Here is a 25,978-nt window from a genome sequence, read left to right as displayed (position 1 = left end):
GAAAATCCCCTAAATGAAAGCCCGCTTCATTTTCTGCCTTCTTATCAATGGCCTTCTCTTCACAGGCTTCCGGCTCCATAATACACTGACCAGGAGCAAAAAAACGAAGCACCGATTCACAGGCGGCTTCCACCCAGCTGACCTCGAGAGGGCTGCGGGTCCCCAGAGCCTGTACCACGCCCAACTGCATCGTGTCCTCCCTGGCAGGGAAGGCCCCGCCCACGTGGGCCTGTCCGCCTGGGACTTGTCCTCAGACTGGCACTTGTAGACTCTGTGGCCATTTTGGATGAGGGCTAGAAGACAATGACCCAGAGAGACCGGTGACGACGTAACCCTGGGCACAACCGCTAGGGAGCCTAGTTCGTGAGACCCCAGTGCCACCATTTTTACGCAGGCGTCCTCAAGTCCTGATTGTGTACCTGCTACTTTCCGTTTTCAAGTTTTACCCACATTAGGGTGCGCACGGAGCTGGTTTCTGTCCCTTCTCGGCCCTGGTACCCGACCGCGGATACCTGGGGCTGGGCAGGCGTCCCCGGGCGCGCTGGGCTGGCCGGGGGCCGAGCCGGGGGATCCCCATGGCGCAGCTGCTTGCCCCGGCAAGGCCCTCGGCTCGGCCCGGGTTCGGGGAGCTCGGGGTCGTGAGCTTCGCGGACGTGGCCGTGTACTTCTCCCCCGAGGAGTGGGGCTGCCTGCGGCCCGCGCAGAGAGCCCTGTACCGGGAGGTGATGCGCGAGACCTACGGCCTCCTGGGCGCGCTCGGTGAGAGCCTTTCCTGCCCGCCTGGGCTCGCCCCACGCGTGACGCCGTGGGTCCAGCGGTGGAGCGGGGAGCCCTGGGAACTGGAGGCAGGGACCAAGTGGGTTGGCCTCCCCGCATCGCAGGGTTTGCTTTCTTTCCCTCCAGGAGGCGGAGGCGCCAAGCCAGCGCTCATCTCCTGGGTGGAGGAAGAGGCGGAACTGTGGGGACCTGGTGCCCAGGATCCAGCGGTGGCCATGCGTCCGACGGAAGCAGACTCAGGTGAAGGACTGAACACTCCGGCTTTGGGGCACTTCTCAGTAGCCGGCCCGTTGTGGTGCCTTCTGGTGACTCCACTTGCCTGCCTGGCAGTTTCTTCCCTGAACTGTTTTCTTGGCCAACGTCATTATGCCTGGCCCCTGGCTTCACCTAGAGAGGGGCTGTGATGGTGCCTGTGCGGTACTCTCGCTGTGGGTCCCTGCCGGAGGCGCCTTCAGTTCTTTCTTCCTGTCCACCTCCGGCAAGTGCTCAGCCCTCTGGACTTGGGGTTGGGGACCGCACTGATGCCCTGTGTGCTGCCTCTGGACATCCACGCACCCTGCATGCTCAGATGCGGTGGCTTCGCCCCTCCAGTGCCCTGTCTGTCACCACGTGGGGGGTGTGGGAATCAAGGAGCAGGATGAGTCGGAGTCTGAGCTTTTTCTTGGTCTCCGAGCAGATTGCAGACAAGAGGAAAGGAGGAGACCAAGGGAAGAGACTGAGGCAACCCAGAAGACATTTCCTGCACAAGCTGGACCGAAGAAGCCTCACCCCTCCTTTGCAGGACCCCCTTGCAAATTGGAGCCGCTGTCCAAGGACACTCACCAGGGCCACCCCCCTCTTGGTGTTCGCGCCACCGTCCCAAGAGCAGATCGGCGTCATGGCTGCCGTGTGTGTGGGAAGAGTTTTGCCTGGCGGTCCACGCTGGTGGAGCACCTGTATACTCACACGGGGGAAAAGCCGTTCCGTTGCCCTGACTGCAGCAAGCCCTTCGGCCGGGCTTCCTCCCTGAGCAAGCACCGGGCCATACACCGAGGGGAACGGCCACATCGCTGTCCCGACTGTGGCCGGGCCTTTACGCAGCGCTCAGCCCTCACCACCCATCTCCGTGTCCACACTGGAGAGAAGCCCTACTGCTGTGCTGATTGTGGGCGCCGCTTCAGCCAGAGCTCCGCGCTCCATCAGCACCAGCGGGTGCACAGTGGCATGACCCCCTTTCCTTGCACAGACTGTGGCAGAGCCTTCGCCCATGCCTCAGACCTTCGGCGCCACGTGCGCACGCACACGGGTGAAAAGCCTTACTCCTGCCCCGACTGTGGACGCTGCTTCCGCCAGAGCTCTGAAATGGCAGCCCACAGGCGGACCCACAGCGGCGAGCGTCCCTACCCCTGCCCTCAGTGTGGCAGGTGCTTTGGCCAGAAGTCAGCAGTGGCGAAGCATCAGTGGGTCCATCGGCCAGGAGCTAGGGATCATAGGGACAGAGAAGCCAGTCAGTTATCTATATCCCTGACCACAGGCCAAGGGGACCCTGATCCACCTGTGGGCTTCCGGCGCTATCCAGAGATATTCCAGGAGTGCGGGGGGGTGGTCTTAAAAGCCCCAACATAGAGAGTGAAATATACACACTGTTGGAAGCCCAGAGGCTTGAACCTATGGCATCCTCCGGAAGGCACAGAAGTTCTAGCAAGGGCTGGTCCTGGGGACAGAGTACAGCCTTGTGGGTGGTTACCAGCTGCCTTTGCACACACACTGATTCCACTCTCCGAGGCTCTGAGGCTGTTGGGCGGGGTGGGACGCCCACTAGAACGCTATGAGAAGCAAGGCCCAGACGGATTGAGAGGCTTGAAGAGAACCTTGTTTAACCCATTGCCTCGTTAGTGCCGAGGCGGAAGCAGATGGCTGTGTGTGAGCTGAGCCAGCTGCATTGTCAGGGGTTATTAGTTACTGGTCAAGAGCTGCGTGTGGTGGGGCACGCCTCTGACCTCAGCACTTCAGGGGCAGAGACAGGAAGGTCAGGAATTTGAGGCCAGTTTGGGTTACCTGAAACTTCATCTAAGGTAAATAAATAAATAACAAGTGAAATTATCTGAGGTTTAAAAGTCAAAGTATTTGACACACAAAAGAAGGTCCAGGTTTCTAGCTGCTCTTGAAAAATAAAACAGAAACTCCAAAAGATTGAGCCAACCAAGGAAGAGAGAACGCTGCATGTACTGGGTGTGGGGCACATGCCTATAATCCCACCACTTGGCAGTTGGAGGCAGGAGGCTCAGACGTTCAAGGCTGCCCTCACTTACACACACACACACACACACACACACACACACACACACACACACACGGGTTGGGAGTGTCTCAGCAGGTAAAGGCTACAACTCCCATGACCTGATTTCAATGGTGCAAGGAGTGAGCCATTTCTTGAACATTGTCCTCTGGTGATATTTAGTTTTTTCTGACTCAGAGAGGGTATGTGTATCATTGGATGGCCGAGAGGGGGAAACAAAACAAAAAACAAACAAAAACAAAGTTCATAAGCTTTATTTCAGTTCTTCCCTTGTATTTTGTGGTTTTCAAAGTACTTTCTTTCTATGACCTTGTTTACCTCTCTTAGCTGCCTCGGAAAGGAAGCAGTTTGAACAGGAAGACTAGTCAGGAAGAGGCACTTGGGACCAGATATCTGACCCTCTGTATTCACTCTGCCTTTGCCACTCATCTGTATGTCCACTCAGGAGAAGCCAGCTAGCCAGCAGCTCCTGAATTTGGAGGGAAAGGCCCTGGAAGTTTTGCCCAGTTGGAGTCTCCTCACCTGTTTGAACTGGAGGAAATCTTAGCTTTTCTGTCCCTTTGTGGTCAAAGACAGATTACAGGAGGCCAAACAACCTGCCTAAGATCACACAGTGAAGCTGTAGGGTTCACAGTCTACTGCTATCTGTTGAGAGAGAGAGAGAGAGAGAGAGAGAGAGAGAGAGAGAGAGAGAGAGAGAGAGAGAGAGCATGCAGATGCCTGTAGAGGCCAGAAGAGGGTGTTGGGTGCCTTGGAGCTACAGGCAATTGTGAGCTACCTGAGGTGGGTGCTGGGAACCAAACTCTGGAAGTGCCATTCATTAACCTGTGAGCCTCCTCCTCGGCACACTTTTTAAGAGACATTTTAGTATCTGCTAGCCTCCCGGCAGCTGAGACTGAGGTGAGTGTTAATCTTCACCCCTGCTGTCTCCACATCACTGGTGAGTTCCTGCCAGGACGAGTGGAAACACCTGTGGGCTGAGTAATGAGGAGTCTGTGGCAGGAGGATCACAAATTCAGTGCCATCTGGGCTACTGTCCCCCAAAATGTTTGTACACACTGCTCATCCAGAGGACCTAAGTTCAATTCCTCACAACACGTCAGATGGCTTACAGCTGTCTGTCACTCTCACTCCAGGCTAGGGCCTCGGGGGGCACTTGCGCTCATGTGCACATACTGACATACAATTAAAAATAAGAGGAGGGGCTTGGGAACATAGTTGTCATAAAGTACTTTCTAAAGCCTAAGGAACCAGACTTAAACCCCGGCACCCACCTAAGAAAGTCGGGTGGCAGGTAAGAGTCTCCCTGGAGCTCACTGCCAAGCCTGGCCAGCCTCATTAGTGAGCTCCAGAACCGTGAGAGACCCTGTCTCCGAGAAGGCAGACCCAGTTCCTGAGAATGACATCTGAGGTCTGGCCTCCACCTGCACATATGTACACACGCCCACATCCCCTCAAACACGCTTCCACACATTATTACTATTATTGTATGTTCACGCACGTGGATATCAGGACGGTTTGGGAGAGTTCGTTCTCGTCTGTGGGTGTGTGTCAAGTTCACACCATCAGATTTACACGAGAGCACATTTACCCTCTGACCATCTGACAGCCTACACTTACAATTTTAAAAACTTTCATTTGGCATCTGAGGATGTTATTTCATAAAACATCTTTTTTAATCATTGCAAACAAACAAAAAAGCATTGCAAACCACACTTAATCACTACTATCATTTGTTTTTTGGGGGGTTTTGTTTTGTTTTTCGAGATAGGGTTTTTCTGTGTAGCTTTGGTACCTTTCCTGGAATTCACTCTGTAGCCCAGGCTGGCCTCAAACTCACAGAGATCCACCTGCCTCTGCCTCCCGAGTGCTGGGATTAAAGGCGTGTGCCACCACTGCCCGGCTATCATTTGTATTATACACTTTCCAAAATCGAAGCCTGGAGTTTATGGTCAAAGTCATATCGATATGTTGATTACTTTGTGTGTGTGCCGAGGACTGTACCGTGTTATGATACTGCATGAGGGAGGCCCCGGCTGGCCAGCCAGGGCATCCCATGCGCGAGGGAAAACATGCCCGGCAGATGCAGCGGCGGGCTGCGGTGCATAGAAAGTCACTCACACCCCAGGCACTGCATCCACATGGAAATGAAGTTTATTATAATAAAAAGATTCGAGAAAGATAAGGAAGAGGGAGAGAGAGAAGGGGAGAAGAGAGGGGGGCAAGGGTGCATACCTCGTGGAAATGGAGAGAGGGGGAGGGGCAGTTTTCTTTTTTAAAGGGGACTTTACATCAGGAGGCTGGGTGAGTCTCCCAGGGGGTATTAGATAACTAATACCCAGGGGCCTCATGAACTCTGCATTGTATGACTGGGTGTCCTCAGCCTGGATTTGTAGTTCTTTAATGTGAAATGACTCATTTAAAGGGCTGGAGAGATGACTCAATGATTAAAAGCACTTTTCTTGAAGAGGTCCTGGGTTCGAGTCCCAGCACCCACACGGTGGCTTGCTGCCATCCACAAATCCAGTTTTCATGCTGTCGTCTGGCCTCTGAGGGCACCAGGCACACACTCGTGGTGTACACACTTACAAAGCAAAGTACTCCATCAGTGAAAGTAAGTTCTTCATTTAACCGGGACATGGTGGAGTCTGGTTTCAGCACTGGGAGGGCTGAGGCAGGAGGATTTGAGTTCAAGGCCAATCTGTCTCAAAGAAGTCAGTCATTTGGAGCTGGGGCTGTGGCTCTGTATTTGACCCTTCTGAGCATGTGCGTGGCCCTGGATTTGTTTCCTAGCACAAAGTAAAAGAAAAAGCTGCTGGGTGTGGTGGTGCACGCATTTAGTCCCAGCACCTAGAGGCAAAGGCAGGTGGATCTCTGTGAGTCAAAAGCCAGAGTCTGTATTATCTTCTCTAGCCAGTACTGCATCCTTCCTTGATTTTATTATCTTATTCTCCCACACGCCTGCCCATTCCTGCATAACAAAAGATCTAAATAACAACAATAGATGTTATGAGGAGAGCTGGTGAGGGCCTGCAGAGCCTCACAATAAATGCTGTTCTGTGATATCTGAATCACCCCTCTGTGCCGTGAATCTCCTTAGCATATTCTACCTGCTCATGACTTACTCGCTTAGCCTTGAGCTCAATTATGCTATCAGATCAACGTTTACAGGATGGCAGCTAACCTTTATTTTACTGATTAATGACCCCCGAAGTCCAGGGTAGTGATGTGGGCAATTCACACGCCAAACAGAAGCCACAGAGTACTTCCTTTAAATAAAAAGATGAAGGCTGTTGACTTAGTAGAGAAAGAAAAACACGAAGATTAAGATCAGTGATACCATCCACTAGGGCGACACACACCTCTAAACTCAGCACTTAGGAGGTCCAGGCAGGAGGCCAGGGGCTGGAGAGATGGCTCAGAAGTTAAGAGCACCGGCTGCTCTTGCAAAGGACCCAGATTCAATTCCCAGCACCCACAAGATGGTCTATAACCATCTGTAACTCTAGTTCCAGAGGATCTGATGCCTTCTTCTGACCTCCTTGGGTACCAAGCATGCACTTGGTACACATACATGCAAGCAAAACACTTACACCTAAAGTAAATGAATAAATTTAATTTAAAACAAAACAAAAAAAAACAAGGCCAGATTTAGTTACAAAGGGAGTAGAGGCTAGCCTGGGCTAGATGAGACTTTGTCTCAAAGAAGGGATGGTAGGGGGGAGAACTGGGAAGGTAGTTTAGCAGTGAGAGCGCTTCTTGAATAAGCCTGAAGATCTGAGTTTGAATCCCTAATTCCTATGGTAAGTTCTGGAAACTTGAGACTCTTCTCAAAGGAAGAGGAAGGGACAGAGGCGGTGGCAGCTCATGCCTGCAATCCCAGTACCGAAGGATTTCTGGAGTTCCAGGCCAGCTTGTGCTACAGAGCGAGACACTGACACACACACACACACACACACACACACACACACACACACACACATCAATTTAATTAATAGAGATAGAAACATCAGAAGACCATGACAGCCTGATGACATTGCCTGTCACGTTGGAAAACACGTCCTTGGTCTCTCTTATCACCCAGGCATTGCACCATCTCACAGAGTCACAGGGTGTCTACAGTACAACAAACACTGGAGTGAAAACATCAGGTAGCTGTTACTACTGGATCCTTTTGCAATTGTCCTGTTTTGTTTTGTTGTTGATCTCTTCCTATGTCTGATTTATAAGTTAGACTTTACCATATGTGTGTACGTATGTATTCATAGGTGTGGGAAGAAATAGTACATGTAGCATTTGGTACTATCCTCATGCTGGGCACTTCCTGGGTTCTGGAATGTGATTCCCTATGGAGTAAGAAGTGCCTACTGTGTACTTTTTGGAAGGAACATCATTTGGGAGCAGTGGTCCACTCCTCCCAGTTTCCCCCAACCTCTCCTCTGCCCCCAAATCCACTACTCCCCTGTTTCCTTCAGAAAAAAGCAACTTACCTAGTATTTTTTAACTCTTTTTTGTTTGTTTTTCGAGACAGGGTTTCTCTGTGTAGCTTTGCGCCTTTCCTGGAACTCACTCTGTAGCCCAGGCTGGCCTCGAACTCAGAGATCCACCTGCCTCTGCCTCCCGAGTGCTGGGACTAAAGGTGTGCGCCGCCGCCGCCGCCGCCGCCGCCGCCGCCGCCACCACCACCACCCGGCTTTAATTCATTCTTGTAATACAAAAATTCCTTCTGAGTGTCCATCTCTTTTTCTCTAACATCTTTTATATGTCCCTTTTTGTTTGCCTGTTTGTTTTTGAGATAGGATCTCACTATTCATCCTTGGCTAGCCTGAAACTCACTCTGTTAGCTTCCCATTCACAGAAAGCTGCCTGTCTCTGCCTCCTGAATCCTGAGATTAAAGGCATGGTCATCATCCCCAGTTATATGACTTACCTTTGGAAGTGATTCCCTTTTAAAGGAATGTCCTTTTTATTCGTTACAAATTTAGCTTGTGTCTAAATTTCTAGTCCCTTGTGTCTAAAGTCTAGATCCCTTTTGGACCTAGCATATGGTCAATTTTACTGAGTCCATCATGAATACTTTTGAGGCCGTTTTTGTACAATTTGGATAAAGAGTCGACCCAAATCCTTTAAGTGTGCCACAGGAGAGTTGATAGAGTGAGTTGTAGTCCATTTGAGAAGGACAGAAGTCAAGGTATGCCAGATCCTTCCAGGACCATCCGGAATTTGAGTCAACCAAGCCATTCCAAGAACTGGAGCTCAGACTGCTGTTGGAAGTTAGGTCTCTACTGAAGGGCCGTCAGTCACATTTGTAGGGTGGATTTGACCTGACAAGAAACAGCTCTAACAGGCTAGTTGTTAGAGGTAGGAATTTGGTGTGTCTTAACGTTTCTAATGGCAATATCGATGACCCAATTGCTTGGACACAGTTAATATTCTTGTCTTTTTCATACTGGTAAGAATTCTATTGGTTTGGCTATAGGGGTTGTGCCTCTAGAGATATCTCCACAAAAGGAAATTCCCTTTGGTAGTGTGGAGGGGATCTTTCTGGAATAAGCTCTCCGAAGACACCAATGAGAGCGGAAAAGGAAATGTGGCCAGTGAACCAAAGCCAGGGCTCCTGGAAGCCTCGGTCTCCAGTCCAGTTTGCATTCGCATTATAGACTCTAAAACCACAAGGTGGGGTAGGCCAGCAGCTGAAATTTTACAGACATCTATGAGGCAGTCAGCAGGTTGTTAAGGGCAACGACCCAGTGATTCAGCTATTCCTCCTGGTCATTTTGTTCCAGGTAAAAGGTGAAGTCATGCTTGGCAAATAGGCAGGACAAGCAGTGCTCTAAGTGAGGCTCCAAATAGGACATAAATCAGGATCTAATAATTGGTCTTTTCTGCCTTATTCTTCAGCAGATTAAAGTAGAGCTCCTGCTCATGCTTGCAATCCCAGGATTTGGGAGGGAGGCAAGAGGGTCAGGAGTTCAAGGTTAGACTCAGCTATATAGAGAGTTCAGGAACTACATTCTACATTCAACCATGTCTTTACAAACAAAATGGGGCTGGTTTAATGGTTAAGGTAGCTTGCTGCAGCTGGGTGGTGGTGGTGGCGGCGGCGGCGGCGGCGGTGGCGGCGGCGGCGGCGGCGGCGGCGGCGCACACCTTTAGTCCCAGCACTCGGGAGGCAGAGGCAGGTGGATCTCTGTGAGTTTGAGGCCAGCCTGGTCTACAGAGTGAGATCCAGGGCAGGCTCCCAAGCTACACAGAGAAACCCTGTCTCGAAAAACAAACAAAAAAGAGCTGCTCTTGCAGAGGACCTGGTTCAGCTCCCAGCACCTACATGGTGACTCAAAACTGCTTGAGTCTAACTCGGGCAGGGTTGTCCAACACCTTCTGGACTCAGTGGGCACTGCATATACACCTCCACATATACATAATTAAATTTTTTTTTTTTTTTTTTGGTTTTTCAAGACAGGGTTTCTCTGTGTAGCTTTGCGCCTTTCCTGGGACTCACTTGGTAGCCCAGGCTGGCCTTGAACTCACAGAGATCCGCCTGGCTCTGCCTCCCGAGTGCTGGGATTAAAGGCGTGCGCCACCATCGCCCGGCCATAATTAAAATTTTTAAATCTTTAAAAAATATCTAAATACCAAGGGATTAAGAAATATGTTATAACAGAGTGACAGTTGGTGGAAGTGTCAGAGTTGAGCACTAAACTGCCCATGTACTTGAAGATGAATATATTATAATATATTATGATATATTATAATATTATCTATTATCTAGAGTCCATATGGATGTGTCTGCAGTAATGGACACAAACCTTAGCTGAGAAATGTAAATCGAAAAGTATCTCCTGAGAATCCTGGATGTGTTGTCTACGCTAGTTGACAAAGTCCACTAGTTTCAGCTCTCACCCATTCATTCTTCATTTGTCAGACACTCACCGTGACTTTTAATATTTAGGGGTCACTTTAAAGAGTCCCTTACAGCACTGTGTAACACCTTCCTTTAGCAGAGATGGATCCAGCAGTCTTTGTCCTTCTTAAGGATTTTGTGTATTTATTCACTTATTTATTTATTTGAAATGGATTGTATAATGCAAGCCTCTGAGTGTTGATTGACAGGTCATCTGGAAGACATACACAAAGGAGCAAGGTTGGGGAGTCAGATCACGAAGGGCAGAAGGGCCGGGCACACCTGTGGAACTGTGCTGGGTACAGCAGAGATGACACAAGATACGTGAGAAAAACCCTCTGGCAGCCCGGGCCTGTAAACGGTGAAGTGACTGTTGAAGAATGAGCAAAGGCCGCCCTGTATGTGTGGGGAAAGAGGTCCTCAGAGCAAAGGCCGCCCTGTATGTGTGGGGAAAGAGGTCCTCAGGCCCCCAAACCACGGCGAGTGCCACAGCTCTTGGCTGCATGGCAGAACTAGGAGAGAACACTCTCTGGGTGAAGATACACCAAGCTCTGGTTGCAGGGCACAGAAAACTCAAGCGGGGACAGATCTTCCTGCTGGCCAGCTCCCGTGGTGCTGAATGGTACCATTCAGGCCGCTGTGGGAGAACCATGGCCAGTAGTCTGCTCTGTTTTCCTCTCCGTGCTGTGATAAACACCATGGCCAAAAGCAACTTGAGGAGCAAAGGGTTTATTTCACCTCACTGCTCACCGTTCATCATGGAGGGACGGCAGGGCAGGAACTCAAGGCAGAGACCTGGAGGCGGGAACTGAAGCAGAAGCCATGGAGGAAGCCTGCTTACTGGCTTGTTCTCCATGTCTTGTTCAGCCTGCCTTCCTAGACCACCCAAGGCCACCTGCTCAGGGTTTGACCACTCCTAGTGAACTGTGTGGAGAGCTGGACCGACCCAAGACTTTCTCAGAGGCCCTGATGAAAGGACAAAGGGAACATTAGTTCCATGCCCTTATCCAGGAATGGACTTGGCAATGCCAGTCTGAGGCTGGAGACAGTGCCTGGGAGGAGGCAAGGTTGCAGCTTCTGGGGATCTGAATTTTACCCCTGGGCTGTGGTTATCAGTCGTTAGCCAGACGTGTCTGAGGTAGCCTGTGTTCTCTTTGTCAATATTGTCTGACTTAGTGCTCTGCTGATCTTGGCCATCTCACCCCGCTTCCTACTGACAAATAGTATATATGATACTCTCCTCCTCCTCCTCCTCCTCCTCCTCCTCCTCCTCCTCCTCCTCCTCCTCCTCCTTCTCCTCCTCCTTCTCCTTCTTCTCCTCCTCCTCCTCCTCCTCCTTCTCCTCCTCCTCCTCCTCCTCCTTCTCCTCCTCCTCCTCCTCCTCCTCCTCCTCCTCCTCCTTCTCCTCCTCCTCCTCCTCCTCCTTCTCCTCCTCCTCCTCCTTTTTCTTTTGAGACAGGGTTTCTCTGTGTTTCAGCCCTGGCTGTCCAGGAACTCCATCTGCAGACCAGGCTGGCCTTGAAGTCACAGAGATCTGCCTGTCTCCGCCTCCCAACTGCTGGAATTAAAGGTGTGCGCCAACACACCTGACAATGCTGTACTTAATAACTTGCTTGGCATAAGTCATCAGCAAGACCTCCTGGTCCCGGCTACTGCTTTTGTCATCTTTAATCCTCTTTCCTGGTCCTCCCATTGAGCACCTACCTCACTGTTCATGACCCTGGTTCCTGTAGGTTAAGGTTAGAACTGAGCCCTCCCACATCAATCATTACTCAATAAAATGCCCCCATAGTCTCACCCACAGGTCAATCTGATGGAGTCATTTTCTCAACTGAGGTCCCTTCTTTCCAGATCCTGTAGCAGATGTGGTTAATAGCCTGGTGACCTCTGTGTTATCTGTGTGGCTGAGACCACACCAGATCCTCCCCGAGACCCTTATTGTGAGCTTGTCAATCTATAGAAGCCATCTTTATGCAAAGTGTCACATGTACTTTACAAAGTTTTGATGTAGTCGTGTCTTTATTGTACTCATGGAATTGAGTTATTTATCACCAGGAAAGTTTTCACCAAGTTGTGTTGTGGTATCTTGTTTGTGTTCTGACAAACAAAGCTTGCCTGAAGATCAGAGGGTGGAGCTAGCCATTAGTTAACCATAGAGGTCTGGAGCCCTGTACAGACAGGAGACAGGACATGATAAGGCGGGGCCGAGAGACAGGAGCTTGGTCCTCTTTCGGTCAGAGAGGTAAGAGGTGACTGTGGCTGCTCCTTTGACGGTTCAGCTTTCACCTTGATATCTAGCTCTGGGTTTTTATTGTTAAGACCAATTAGTGGAGCTGGAGAGGTGGCTCAGAGGTTAAGAGCACTGGCTGCTCTTCCAAAGGTCCTGAGTTAAATTCCCAGCAACCACATGGTGGCTCACAACCATCTGTAATGAGATCTGGCTCCCTCTTCTGGCCTGCAGGCATACTGAATACATAATAAATAAATCAATTTAAAAAAAAGACTAATTAGGATCGCGCATCCAAGTGGTGCTGTGCTTAACTATGCCTAAAATAAACTACTCAGGGTCCAACTCTTGAAGTTTGAACAAACTCTGGCTACTGAATTGTGTTGAAGCAAACTACTGTCCTGCCTCCTGGGGATCATTACTGTGGTGGTTTGAAAGAAAATGGCCCGTAGGCTCATAAGAAGCGGCACTATTAGGAGGTGTGGCCTTGTTGGAGAAAGTGCGTCACTCAGGACAGGCTTTGAGGTTTCAGACGCTCCAGCCAGGCCCACTGGCTCCTTCTCCCGGCCTGCTGCCTACAGATAGGGATGTAGAATTCTCATCAACTCCTTTTTCAGCAGCACCGTGTCTGCCTGTGCACCGCCATGCTTCCCACCATGATGACAATGGACTAAATCTCGAACTGTAAGCCAGCCCCAATTAAATGCTGCCCTCGCCACTCAACTGTGTGTCCACATCAGGGGACACCCTACTGCTGTGCTTACTGTGGCCACTGCTTCCACCAGAACTCAGAACTGGTAGCCCACAACAGACCCACAGTGTCGAGTCCCCATCCCTTCCTTCAGCGTGGCAGGCACTTTAGTCAGCCCTTAGCTGTGAGCAAGCGCCAGGGGTTCATTACCAGGAGCTAGAGGCCACAGAGGCTGGGGAGATGATGTGCTGCTTTTACCCATAGCTACTGGCCGACGGGGTCCTGACCCACACCCACCAGTGAGCTCCAGCACTGTCCAGCTGTGCTAGCAGTGTGGGGTGTGGCCTTAAAAAACGGCAAGGCAAACCGGGCAGTGGTGGCGCACGCCTTTAATCCCAGCACTTGGGAGGCAGAGCCAGGCGGATCTCTGTGAGTTCGAGGCCAGCCTGGACAACCAAGTGAGTTCCAGGAAAGGCGCAAAGCTACACAGAGAAACCCTGTCTCAAAAAACCAAAAAAACCAAAAAAAAAAAAAAAAAAGAAACAAAACAAACCAAAAAAAAAAAAAAAAAACAAAAAAAACCCCGGCAAGGCAAAGGGTGACAGCCTGTACTGCCTGAAGCTCACAATGGCTTGTGGACTCCAGCGTTGGTGGCAGCCTCCAGGAAGTCACAGACTTTTTAGCAAGAGCTACCCTAGGGACAGTGGTGTAGGCAGGTGACAGTGTCGTTTGCAGACACCTGTTTCCATCCGTTTTCAAAACCCCGCTTGGAGGCTAACGGGAGGCAAGCAGAGGCAATGTCTTCTGAGTGTTGAGAGAATTGAGGAAAGGACTTGACTTTACTAATACAGTTGTTAGTGCTGATGGTCCTTTAACGGGACTTGCTGCATTTTCAAAAGATGTAAATTACGGCTTAAGAGCTGAGCATGACAGTGAATGGCTAATCTAGCACTTGAGAGGTGGGCCTGGGGGATCAGCAGCTTGATGCCAAGTCTAGACTTTCTGAGACCCTGTCTCAAAAGGAGTCAATGGCCAAGATTTAAAAATTGAAGTACTTCCACAGGGTGTGGTGGTCAGGAGACAGAGGCAGGTGGATCTCTGTGAGTTTGAGGCCAGCCTGGGCTACAGAGTGAGTTCTAGGACAGCCAAAGCTAAATAGTGAGTCCCTGTCTTGAAAACAACAAAACAAGAACAAAACCCAAGAGAATTGAAGTACTTCAAACACACAAATTTAGGTTTCTGGCTAATTTAAGTTTCTGAAAAATGTAGCTGGGCAATGGTATGGGCAGTGGTGGCACATGCTTTAATCCCAGCACTCAGGAGGCAGAGGCAGTCGGATCTTTGTGAGTTCGAGGTCAGCCTTGTCCACAAAGTGAGTTTCAGGTCAGCCAGAAGTGTTTCGCAGAGAAACCCTGTCTTAAAACCAAAAAACTAAGACACAAAGAAAGAACAAAAGAAAGAAAGAAAGAAAGAAAGAAAGAAAGAAAGAGAGAGAGAGAGAGAGAGAGAGAGAGAGAGAGAGAGGGAGGGAGGGAGGGAGGGAGGGAGGGAGGGAGGGAGGGAGGAAGGAAGGAAGGAAAAGAAAAATCCATTTATTTCCCTGCATACTTGCAATCTCCACACTTGGGAGGCTGAAGCTGGAGGCTTGCCAGGTGGAGGCCGGTGGAGAAGTGTAGAAGGCTCTGAAGCAAGACTGTGTCTCAAAAAAAGTCAAGACGGACTGGCGAGATCGCTCAGCAGGCCAAAGGTGCTTGTTGCCTAACGACTTGGATTCTCTCCCCAGACGCTCAGAGACTCTTGAAAGTCGTTCTTTGACCTCCACATGTGTGCCACGATAGCCACGTACCCCCGAAAATGTGAAAAGCGAAACAGGTCCACGGATGTAGCCCATTCGATACAGTGCTTGCCTTGCACTCACTCCCTGGATTGAACCCTGGCATTGTGTGCCTGCCGTCTGCTCACTGGGGAGGAGAAGAAGGAGGGTCAAGAGTTCAAGATCATCATCAGCTCCATGAGTTGGAGACCAGGCTGGGACTCGTGAGACCCTATCTCAAAACAATAAAAACAAAACAAAACAAAAAACCCTGTGAGTTCCAAACAGCCCTTAGTCAGTGTCCTTTGAGAACACTGGAGTGAATCTGCTGGAATAGCATGTGAGAGCCAGGCCAAGGAAGGACCAGCCTGAGAGTCAGCCATGCTGTCGTCAACAAATGGGGCCAGGCTTAGGGGTGAGGGACTAAAAAGGAACCTTTTGTTTTCTGAAGCTCTCGGGAACTCCTCCCGAGGGCCTTGTGAGTCTGTTGTCCATTCCTTTGTGATTAGAGTTCAGTCTAGCGCAGGTGATGGAGCACTCCCGCCTCCAGGGAGCACTCCCGCCTCAATGTGAAAACCATCTGAGGGAGGCCTCTGTCCTCAGCACTTTCTAATTTTGATTTTGTGTGTGTGGGTGTATTTATTTATGTGTCTATCTGTGCTGCATGTGGTGCTGAATCTCGCTGCAGGCCAGAAGAGGGCATCAGATCCCCTGGAACTGGAGTCACAGTCGTTTTACACACACACACACACACACACACACACACACACACACACACACACACACACCATACACATGGGGACTCAAACCCAGGTCCTCTGTAAGAACAGCCAGTGCTTTAAACATCTCCCACTCCTCAGCATTTTTTTAATTTTATAATTTGATTTAATTTTACATATCAGCCATGGATTCCCGTCCTCCCTCCTTCACCCCTCCCCCCAGCCCACCCCCCATTCCCATCTCCTCCAGGGCAAGGACTCCCCTGGGGATTCAGCTCAACCTGGTAGATTCAGTGGAGGCAGGTCCAGTCCCCTCCTCCCAGGCTGAGCAAAGCGTCCCTGCATAGGCCCCAGGTTCCAAACAGCCAGCTCATTGCACTAAGGACAGGTCCCAGTTCCACTGCCTGGGGGCCTCCCAAACAGTTCAAGCTAATCAACTGTCTCACTTATCCAGAGGGCCCGATCCAGTTGGGGACTCCTCAACTATTGGTTCATAGTTCATGTGTTTCCACTAGTTTGGCTATTTGTCCCTGTGCTTTTTCCAGTCTTGGTCTCAACAATTCTCGCTCATACAATCCCTTCTCTCTCTCTCTCTCTCTCTCTCTCTCTCTCTCTCTCTCTCTCTCTCTCTCTCTCTCTCTTTTTTAACTTAGCCCTGTTTCAAACTTCCTTGGGAGGACAAAACCAAGATGCCCCCCACTCAGGGATTTTGTTTGTTTGTGACAGGATGGGCAAGTGTTCTCCTGTCCCCAATACACAGCTCAGGTAGACAAACGGAGAGTCCATCCCACTAACCTTCTAATTTGACCCCACCGAGGCCTCCCTAAACTCGGAGCTTTTTTCGGGGTGATTGGCTCATGTGCCACCTTGTCACAGGACATGGGGCGGGAACAGGCTCGGCACAGAGCTGCAGCCCTTCCTGGTTGCTCAGGGCTGCCCCATGGAGTTCAGCTTGCTGCACCAGGTTTCCCTTTCAGACTCAAGCCAAAAGTGCCGCTGCCTCAGCCTGTCAATCACAAGGTACCGCATTTACTATTCAAAGATTTCAGCGTGCTTTCAAGTTTGCAAGGCTTGCCCGGAGACCAGGAACTTGACCCAGATCCTCCACTTCCTGCTGTTACCCAACCTTCCATTATTCAGTCGGTCTTTTCTTGGGTCATGAGACCCTAGGCCAAAGCGTGCTCACTCTCCGTTACTTGGTGAACGCCTCCCCCAGAGGTAGAGACCTCCCTGTCTGTTACTACATGTTGATCCTAGCCAGGAGGAGGCTTTCCTCACAGCTTTGCAAGCCTGGAGAGCAGAGGGTATGGTATTCCATTAGATGCCGGCCAAATTTCTTGTAATGTTTGCATATCTTTCTAGAAAGAGGATGCACAAAGGTGTTTATGGCCCAAGAAGCTGACCCCTCCTCTAGGCTTGGAGTCAGTGGGAGAATGGTCTCATAAACCCTGTAGATCTCAAACTCACCAGTAGCTTGCAGAAAATACTCAATTGTTTTTAGATTACTTACATTTGGGGGGTGGGTTTCGAGACAGGTTTATTTACTTTTTTTTTTTTCTTGTGTTGGAAACTGAATTTTGGACCTTACACAAATTTAGCAAGCATTCTACCACTGGCTTCGTTCTCAGCCCCTCTACATTACCGACAGTATCCAGACAATGTAGCACTATGTAAACAGTTATTACACTCTACTGTCTGGGAAATTCTGGCAAAGCAAAGCAAAGCTGTGCATGTTCAGCACAGACAGAAACTACCCCACCATCCCCAGTGCTAAGGATTAAACCCAGGACCTTGTGAGTACTAAGCTATCACTCTATTTCTGAGTTACACTCTCAACCCTTCAAATATTTTTTATCTGTGTGGTTGAATCAGTGGGTTCCAAACCCACAGATAAGGAACAGCAGTACTTTCCAAGTAAGACCTCCTTGCTGTAGCTCCTTTTTAAATGCGGCATGTCTTCTTTGCAGTAGAGACTTCTAGGCCATCAGCCATATCAAGATGACATCAACATTCTTTCCCAGCCACTGGATGTGAGAAACTCATAGACCTGGACAATGAGCAGAAGTTGCTGCTGATGCTCCAGATGAAGACCAGAAGGCTCCTGTCATCTGAACTCAGTGGCATAATATCAAAAATTCCCCACATAGCAGGGTGTCTTGACCCACAGTTAAGTGTGTGTGCTATTGAAGGACATTCCTTTCTAGATCAAGAACAGAAGAGAGGAGATGCAAATCTGCTAGGGAAATGCAGTGTGGATACCAACTTGAGTGTTCTCTACTTGGTTATGAAAAAGAAGGGGAGGAGGGAGGGATGTAGCTCAGTTGGTGGACTGTTTGCCTGGTACTCATAAAGCCCATGGCATAAAATTCTGATGGTGTCACATACATATAGTCCCAGTACTCTGGAGTTGGGACAAGAGGCTTAGCAGTTCATAGAGCATTCAAGGCCCATCTAGGTAAGAGACCATAAAAAATAACAAAATAAATAAAAATAAATAAATAAATAAATAAATAAATAAATAAATAAATAAAAAAGACAGACAGATCACTACTATATCTGGACATCTGAGACCCAAAAGATTTAGTAGAATCTTCACATTTGTTGGGTGTGAGAAACCTTTAATCCCAACATACAGGAAGCTGAGTTGAAGGACAGCCTGATCTATGTAGTGAGTTCCAGGCCAGCCAGGGCTACATAGTGAGACTCTGTCTAAAAAATTTAAAAAAAAAATCTGTGAACTTGAATTTTCTCTAGAGAGGATGTCTGCCAAAGAACAGACCTTAAAAACAAATACCCAACTGGAGATAACTTCTTCCACACCACTTCCTACACTCTTTCTTTCCTTTCTCCCTCCTCTTCCTCCTCCTCCTTCTTCTGAGACAAAGTTTCCTATGTGACCCTGGCTGTCCTGGATCTCTCTCTGTAGACCAGGCTGTCCTCGAACTCACAGAGATCTGCTGGCCTCTGCCTCCCGAGTGCGGGGATTAAAGGCGTCACCACCATTGCCTGACTCCTCCTCTTTCAAAGCTGGGGATTGAACCCAGGGCCTTGGTCATGCTAAGGAAGCATCTACCACTGAACTACGTTTCCTGCCCTACCCCTAACCTGTTAAACCAGTCTCTAGGCATGGACATTTATCCCCATTGAAGTCTGAGAGCTCCACTCTTCTCAATAGGAGGTCGGTTCTGTTGAGAATGCAGCCTCGTGGTAGAAGTGGTGGATCACGTTTAGCATGCATTCAGTTCTAGATTACATTCCCAATACGGGAGGGGGGGATCTCTTTCAGTCTGAGGACGGAGGTGACTGGAGATGGTGGGAGGCCTAGGTTCAGTCCCCAGCACCACAAATAACTAAATAAACCAGCAAGACATGTAAAGACAAGAACATCATTTTCAGGGCTGGAGAGATGGCATTGACTGCTCTTCCAGAGGACAGAGGTTCTATTCCCAGCACCTGCATGGCAGCTCAAAACTGTCTGTTATTCCAGTCCCAGGACCTCCAAGGGCACTAGGCACACATGTGGCACACAGACATGCATGCAGAGAAAAGATCCACACATATGAAATAACTTTAAAGTGCCATTGCATTTTAGTCTTGTCAAGGGTAACGATTCCAAGATGTCTCCCACAGGTGTCAGGTGAGAGAATAATTTACACAAAGACTCCTCTTCCTTTTGTTCTTCTCAAAGGGCTCTGTGTCATGGCCTTTTCCTGAGAGCCTGGAGTCATGCTGGTTTATAGCAGGCCTCTAGCCCCTGACATGCCTTTAGAGGGCTTCTCCTTTGAGTGTAGAAAGGCAGTTTCATGCAGAAGTCTCCCACATAGAGAACCTCTTTCTAGCTGGACCCTGCAGTGTTGCCCAAGTTGGTTGGACCAAAAGTTCACGTTGGCTGCCCTAGGCTGCTGCAGAGGGGATGACAGACACCTTGGGCAGGGTGCTTGCTGGACTCAGGATATGCACAGGACCCTTCTTCACCTCGTTGACCTTCCCCACCCCAAGCTTCTTCTTTTTTCTTTTTCCGTCTTAGATGAGTTGCTGCTGAGTTGTAGTCCTCATGGAGAAGTCTTCACTGCCTGCATAGAGACTCACTGCTGTGGGTTTATGGCACGTGGAATTTGGTTCCTTGTTGAGTGTCCTTTGTATACATAGATGCCAGTCCAGGGGAAGACTGGCCCCTCTTGGTACCAGGGAGGCTGGGAGGTGGAAATGTTGCTAGATAGTCGAAGATCTGGACCAGGAGGGCAAGTAGTAGACCGTATCAGAACATCAGCTAGGGGACTCTGTCTTAGGCTTTGTAGGACATTGCTTGTCTGTGTGAATTTTCTGATGCTCAAGCAAGCTGGAGGTCAAACTGTATAAAGGCGTGTGTTTCTCACCCACGGGTGCCCCACGCCCAGCTCTAGTCGTCACCACGCACTCTGTAGCGTGCTCTATGTAGACGGTCCCTAGTGATGAATCACAGAGCAAAGGTTTCAGGGCAGAGCATTGCTATAGGAGAGAAGCATGGTGAAGCATAAGATCTTGTGATTACATCCACAAGCTTCTGTTGAGATGGTTTTTCTACAGTGTCCCCCCCCCCCCCTTAGGTTGGTCTGGAGCTTGGGCTCCTTCTGCCTCAGCCTGCCAATTGCTAGAATTTCGGTCCTTTGCCACCATGTCCCCATCCCTGGGATCTCTCTACTTGGCATTTGCCAAATGACTGTTTCCATCTCTTTTTCAAGAGAAAGGAAAACACCATTTTTCCTTCCAATTTCTTCCCCTGGTTTGTTTAGTTACGCAATAAGAAAACACATAATCCATGGCTGCTGCATCATATGAACAGGAGAATCTGGCTCATTAGCCGTCAAGAATGCTACTGAACTTGTTTTAGCAGAAGAGTAGAAAGTGATTAGATTGTATATTATCATATCCCCAGGGTCACATTCTCCGGCATTCAAAGCTATACCTGGGCTGTGTTTTCTGGCTCCCTTCTGTATGAACTGAAGGTATGACTGCTCCGTGGTGTCGTTAGGGGAAAGTTTTTTTTTTTTTTTTTTTTTTTATTGTAGATAGGAGAGAGAGAGAGAGAATAGCAGAGGCATCTGGAAGAGTGTCCAGAGCAGAGAGAAAGCAGACTGGACATGGCCAGGGCTATCTGCAGGAGAGAGGAGAACAGCAGGGGGCAGAGAATGAACAGTGAAAGCAGGAGCAGGAAGAGAGGTGGAGGGGGGAGGGAGAGAGGAGAGAGAGAACGAACAGTGAGAATAGCGGGGTTATAAGGAGAATGTGTAGCTGGGGGGAAGGAAGCCAGTGAACTGGAGGGAATTTAGGGTAGGGAGGTGATACTAGCATGGACTTTGAAATGTGTAACGGGTACTTGTGATACCAGTGCTTTGATATGCTTTTTTTTTTTTTTTTTTTTTTTATGTTTTGTTTTTTTGTTTTTTCGAGACAGGGTTTCTTTGTGTAGCTTTGCGCCTTTCCTGGAACTCACTTGGTAGACCAGGCTGGCCTCGAACTCACAGAGATCCGCCTGCCTCTGCCTCCCGAGTGCTGGGATTAAAGGCGTGCGCCACCACCGCCCGGCCTTGATATGCTTTTGATAGGTGCCACAGGTATGTCCCTGCCAGAGGTAAGGGACATGGCTCCTTTTGGTAGGGAGGCACCAGCTTCACAAAGTCCCCGAGGAATGCCAGCTTTTATCTAACTGCCAGAAATCCTCCTATAATACATGCTGAGCTCATTTCTGGATATTTGGATCGTGTTTTGTGTTTGGGGTACTGGAGTTTCCTTTGGACTGATACCTTCCTTCCTTTACAAGCCTCCACGCGAGGCTTAGAAGTTGAATCCTTTCTATCGGATTCCCTCCTGGAACTCTTCAGTGTCATCCTCACCTCTGAACAATCCTTTCATGCTTCTGAGAAAACCGGGGTTTAAACTGAACTCATTATTTGGGAAGGTGAGAAATTAAACATCGTCCTGCGTTAGCATCTCTGGACTAGCCTCTCAGCACCGGTAAAACCCGAGGGCAGACGGAATGTGGAGCAGGAAGGGGGTCTAGCCTAAGAGTCCTAGGCTTCCATTCTTCATAACAGAGGACAAATGGCGCGGGGGGAAAGTTCTGAAAGCACAGACCGAGCTCGCGGGGAGACACCTGACACCTCCCTCTCTCATTCCCGCTGGCATTTCAGGCAGACAAGAGTCGGAAAGGCCTGAGCGCTCTCAGCTCAATTAGACCAGCAGCCCGGGTGGCCGGCGGCCCTTATAAGGAGGTGGGAAGTGGCGGCAAGAATGCCAGCCGCAGCGGCCAATCGTCGGCGGAGTAGGCGGCGCCTCGCAGCGCGGAGGCGGGGCTGTCGCCCTGGCAACGAGCCCGCCGCGCGGAGGGGGAGGGTAGGCCGTGGGAGGAGGAGTGGGTGCGGGTGCCACTGCCGTAGTTTGGCTGGCAGGCGGGTTCTGGGCTTCGGGGCCTGGAGATGCGGTCAGGCTGGCGGCCGTCCACATTCCCGGGCCAGCCCGAGTGAACCCCGGGGAGAGGAGAGGAGCTAGCCGCCTCCCCCGCTGGCGCTAGGAAGCGTCGCTCCTTCTCGCTGACCTTGGTCTCGCTTGTCCCCTCGCCCTTGGCCACCCTCAGTGACCGGCCCATGGTCCGAGAGGTCTGCAGACAGGTCCTCGGACAGGCAGAGACTCGCGATGTAGCCACACAAACTGCTGTCGTCCTCCCCTCCGGCTCTGGGGCGTCGGGTCGCCCCCGCCCCAACGCCCGGGCGATCCAGTCCAGGGTTAATGCCAACGAGTTTCCACCTCCAGCCGCTCCTAGAGAGGCCGCGGCGCAAGCCAGCGGGGGAAACTGGCCAGGGACGGACACTTCCTGTGTGGGGGGAGGGGGCGGGAGAGCCGTGGCCCAGCCGGGGCTGGGGGCCAGGGCGAGGGGGTCTCGGGCCGGCGGTAGTGGCTGGGGACGGCCGGAGGCGTAGAGTAGCCCCTCGCCTCCGAGGCCACGGCGCGCGAGGGCCGGTGAGGGCCGCAGGACAATCGGAGACCTTGGCAGGGGGCGGGGCCGCGGGCAGGGGCGGGGCCGGGGAGGCCCAGGGTCAAGACGTCCGGCCTTCGCGGCCCAAGCCAGGCCGCCCGGTGTCCTGGGCAGCTCTGAACCGGGGGGTGGCGAGGGCTCGGGGCTCCGGGCACTCGAACTGGGTCGCAGGATCGTCCGCTATCGCCACCGCCGCTGCACTGGGAGCTGGCAGGGATGGAGCGGGAGGCGTCGTCGTGGGGCCTCGAGCCCGGGGATGTGCACGGTCCTGACGACATGGGCAGCCCCGAAGGGGCTCTCAAAGGTGAGGGAAGGACCGCGCCTCCTAGGAGTGTGCCAGGAAGCCGGGCTGTGGCCTGTGGGAGGAAAATAAGGCCGGAAGCTCAGACACTTGGGAGTGGGGTTGGGGGTGGAGACTTGGGTGTCCCGGGTCTTTGGAGAGGAGGTGGGAAGTTTCAGCACCTTGGTTTAGGGCCAGCGACCCCGCCTGGGGAGTGGGGGAGAGAAGTGTGTGGCAATCACTGGACCAGATGACCTTCCAGACCCCCCAGTCAATGTGGATTTTCTGTACTCTGATCCTGCAGGCAACACCAGTGAGAACGAAGGAGGCAATGGGAACTATGAAGTTGAAGAAATACCTTTTGGGCTTGAACCCCAAAGCCATGAGTTTGAGCCACAAAGCCCAGAGTTTGAATCCCAGAGCCCCAGGTTTGAGCCTGAAAGCCCAGGGTTTGAATCCCGAAGCCCTGGGTTTGGGCCCCCAAGCCCCGAGTTCGCACCCAGAAGTCCTGAATCAGATCCTCAGAGCCCCGAGTTTGAATCCCAGAGTCCTAGGTATGAGCCCCAAAGCCCTGGCTATGATCCCAAGAGTCCAGGCTATGAACCCAAAAGCCCTGGATATGGTTCGAAGAGCCCCGAATTTGAATCTCAGAGCCCCGGGTATGAATCCCAGAGTCCCGGGTATGCACCGCAGAACTCTGGAGATGAAGCTCGGAATCCTGAGTTCAAAACCCATAGCCCTGAATTTGAAACGCAAAGTTCCAAATTCCAGGAAGGTGCAGAGATGCTTCTGAACCCTGAGGAAAAGAATCCATTGAGCATCCCCTTGGGAGTTCACCCCCTGGACTCCTTTACTCAGGGGTTTGGGGAGCAGCCCACGGGAGCATTGCCCCTAGGGGCACCATTTGATATGCCTGCAGGGGCCCTGCTGGCCACACCCCAGTTTGAGATGCTCCAGAATCCCCTGAATCTGACAGGGACCCTTCGTGGTCCAGGCCGTAGGGGTGGCCGGGCCAGGGGTGGGCAAGGCCCTCGGCCTAACATCTGTGGCATCTGCGGGAAGAGCTTTGGGCGAGGCTCTACCCTGATCCAGCACCAGCGCATCCATACCGGCGAGAAGCCTTACAAATGTGAGGTGTGCAGCAAGGCCTTTTCCCAGAGCTCTGACCTCATCAAACACCAGCGCACCCACACCGGCGAGCGGCCCTACAAGTGTCCCAGGTGCGGCAAGGCCTTCGCCGATAGCTCCTACCTACTTCGCCACCAGCGCACCCACTCTGGCCAGAAGCCCTACAAGTGCCCACACTGTGGGAAGGCCTTTGGCGACAGCTCCTACCTCCTGCGACACCAGCGCACCCACAGCCACGAGCGGCCCTACAGCTGCCCCGAGTGTGGCAAGTGCTATAGCCAGAACTCGTCCCTGCGCAGCCACCAGAGGGTGCACACTGGGCAGCGACCTTTCAGCTGCGGCATCTGTGGCAAGAGCTTCTCCCAGCGGTCAGCACTTATCCCCCATGCCCGCAGCCACGCCCGTGAAAAGCCCTTCAAGTGCCCGGAGTGCGGCAAGCGCTTTGGCCAGAGCTCGGTTCTGGCCATCCATGCCCGCACCCATCTGCCAGGGCGCACGTACAGCTGCCCCGACTGTGGCAAGACCTTCAACCGCTCCTCCACACTCATCCAGCACCAGCGCTCCCACACAGGCGAGAGGCCGTACCGCTGCGCCGTGTGTGGCAAGGGCTTCTGCCGCTCCTCCACGCTGCTGCAGCACCATCGCGTGCACAGTGGGGAGCGACCCTATAAGTGTGATGACTGTGGAAAGGCCTTCTCGCAGAGCTCCGACCTCATCCGCCACCAGCGGACCCACGCGGCCGGCCGGCGCTGACCAGTCGAGGGTGGGGAGGTGATGGGCGGAAGAGAAGGGGTCAGGGAACTAGAGAAACAGCTTGAGAGAATAATGGAAACGCTGGAGGAGAATAGAAGGGTAGAATATTCTAGAAGATGGGTCAGGGTGCAGGAAGTCACATGCCCTCGACAAGTGGGCTCCGGAGAGGGGTTGGAGGGAGGCCCGACAGGCAACAGGAGGCACCAGGAGAGATCCGTGCTGCTTACCTCAACAGCAGCACGCTCCTTAGCTGGGAGGCCTGTCCTGGCAAAGTGCTAGATGGGGAGGGGGGAGGGCAAGGGAGTGTCAGTTAGAGTAGGGTAGCTTAGACTGGTAGCTGCTGAGACCCCTTGTGAAACCAGGAACAGGGCAAAGGGTAGGTCGGTGGGGAGTGGGGCCCAAGGGTGGGGCCTGGACCTCTCAGAGCAAACCCTGCCTTGTCTTCCTCAGGCTTTGGAGCCGTTTGAGTTCAATAAAACTTTTATGTGGTAAGAGACTTGTCCCTGAGGTGTGTATGTGGCCGCTTCCCTGAGCAGTGGGAGACGCCAGTCAGAACTGCAGCTGTGGATCTTGCCTGGGAAATGCTTTTGTGCTCAGTGGTTCAGTGGACTCTCTGCACCCAGAGTTCAGGGCATGGTGTATTCGCCCATGGACGCTGAAGTTCATGTCCCAAGGTTTTGCATGCTGCACACATTCAAAGGGACTGATCGTGGGAGGTGTGAGAAAGTCCTCAACTCTTCCTAAACAAAGGGTCTGTGCTCAGGCCAGAAAGCAGACCCGGATGCTCATACCTAGGTACAGCTGTTCCCTATCACATGTGGCTTAACCCCACCCTGCATCCCCAGAAGACACTAGATCTTTTCTCGGCTCCTGAGACTGGAGCAGGCAGCTACATTTCAGCCCCACCCAAAGAGGGGGTACCTGTTTGACCAAGTATGAAGGAGTCACTTCTCAGCCCCTCCCCTCCAGTGCCTGACCAGCTGGGATTGGTTGGTCACAGCTCTGCTTTCTCTGTACCTCTGCATCAACTGAAGGGACCACCTGCCCTGCCTGCTTTCCCATCCAAGTTCCAGACTCACGGACTGAGGCAGACTTAATATCAGTGAGACTGGAGGATTCTGGAGTACAGACTTGTGACCTTAGCAGAGGAGAGCAGGCCACAGCTTGGGGAATCTGCTGTTGGCACATTTTGAGACAAGGCTTACTGGGAGGACCTGATGGAGCTCTCTAAAGGTTTGCTCCTTTCACAGAAGAAGAAGAAACAGCCACAGAGGTCAGTGGTTGTTCAGTCACTGTGCAGCTAAGACCAGATTTGACATTCGAACTACATTTACCTGGCTCCACCTCTGCCTAGAGCTTGGCTACATGGGCGCATCTGAGTGTCTTTGGGTCCGGG

The 25,978-nt window shown here is 51.5% G+C and overlaps 1 protein-coding gene across 2 annotated transcripts; it reads left to right on the top strand.

Annotated features, from left to right (window-relative positions):
* Nucleotides 1–436: 436 nt before the first annotated feature.
* On the top strand, nt 437–25,074 carry LOC102902883 (zinc finger protein 768). 2 transcript variants are annotated; one of them, XM_076553000.1, is made up of 5 exons: nt 437–759; nt 904–1,017; nt 1,454–2,089; nt 2,866–2,873; nt 23,764–24,718. In XM_076553000.1, the coding sequence occupies exons 1-5, from the start codon at nt 576–578 to the stop codon at nt 24,580–24,582; spliced, it is 1,761 nt and encodes a 586-aa protein (XP_076409115.1). In that variant the 5' UTR covers nt 437–575; the 3' UTR covers nt 24,583–24,718. The 2 variants fall into 2 exon arrangements, with proteins under 2 accessions (XP_076409115.1, XP_006977116.1); XM_006977054.4 differs by lacking the exons at nt 437–759; nt 904–1,017; nt 1,454–2,089; nt 2,866–2,873 and adding an exon at nt 22,590–22,725 and having other exon boundaries at nt 23,006–25,074.
* Nucleotides 25,075–25,978: the final 904 nt, after the last annotated feature.

This window comes from Peromyscus maniculatus, chromosome 1 (genome assembly GCF_049852395.1).
Source record: "Peromyscus maniculatus bairdii isolate BWxNUB_F1_BW_parent chromosome 1, HU_Pman_BW_mat_3.1, whole genome shotgun sequence".
Taxonomy (NCBI): Eukaryota; Metazoa; Chordata; class Mammalia; order Rodentia; family Cricetidae; genus Peromyscus; species Peromyscus maniculatus.
The sequence above is the reverse complement of the archived record's forward strand: the minus strand, read 5'-3'. Positions and strand labels throughout refer to the sequence as shown.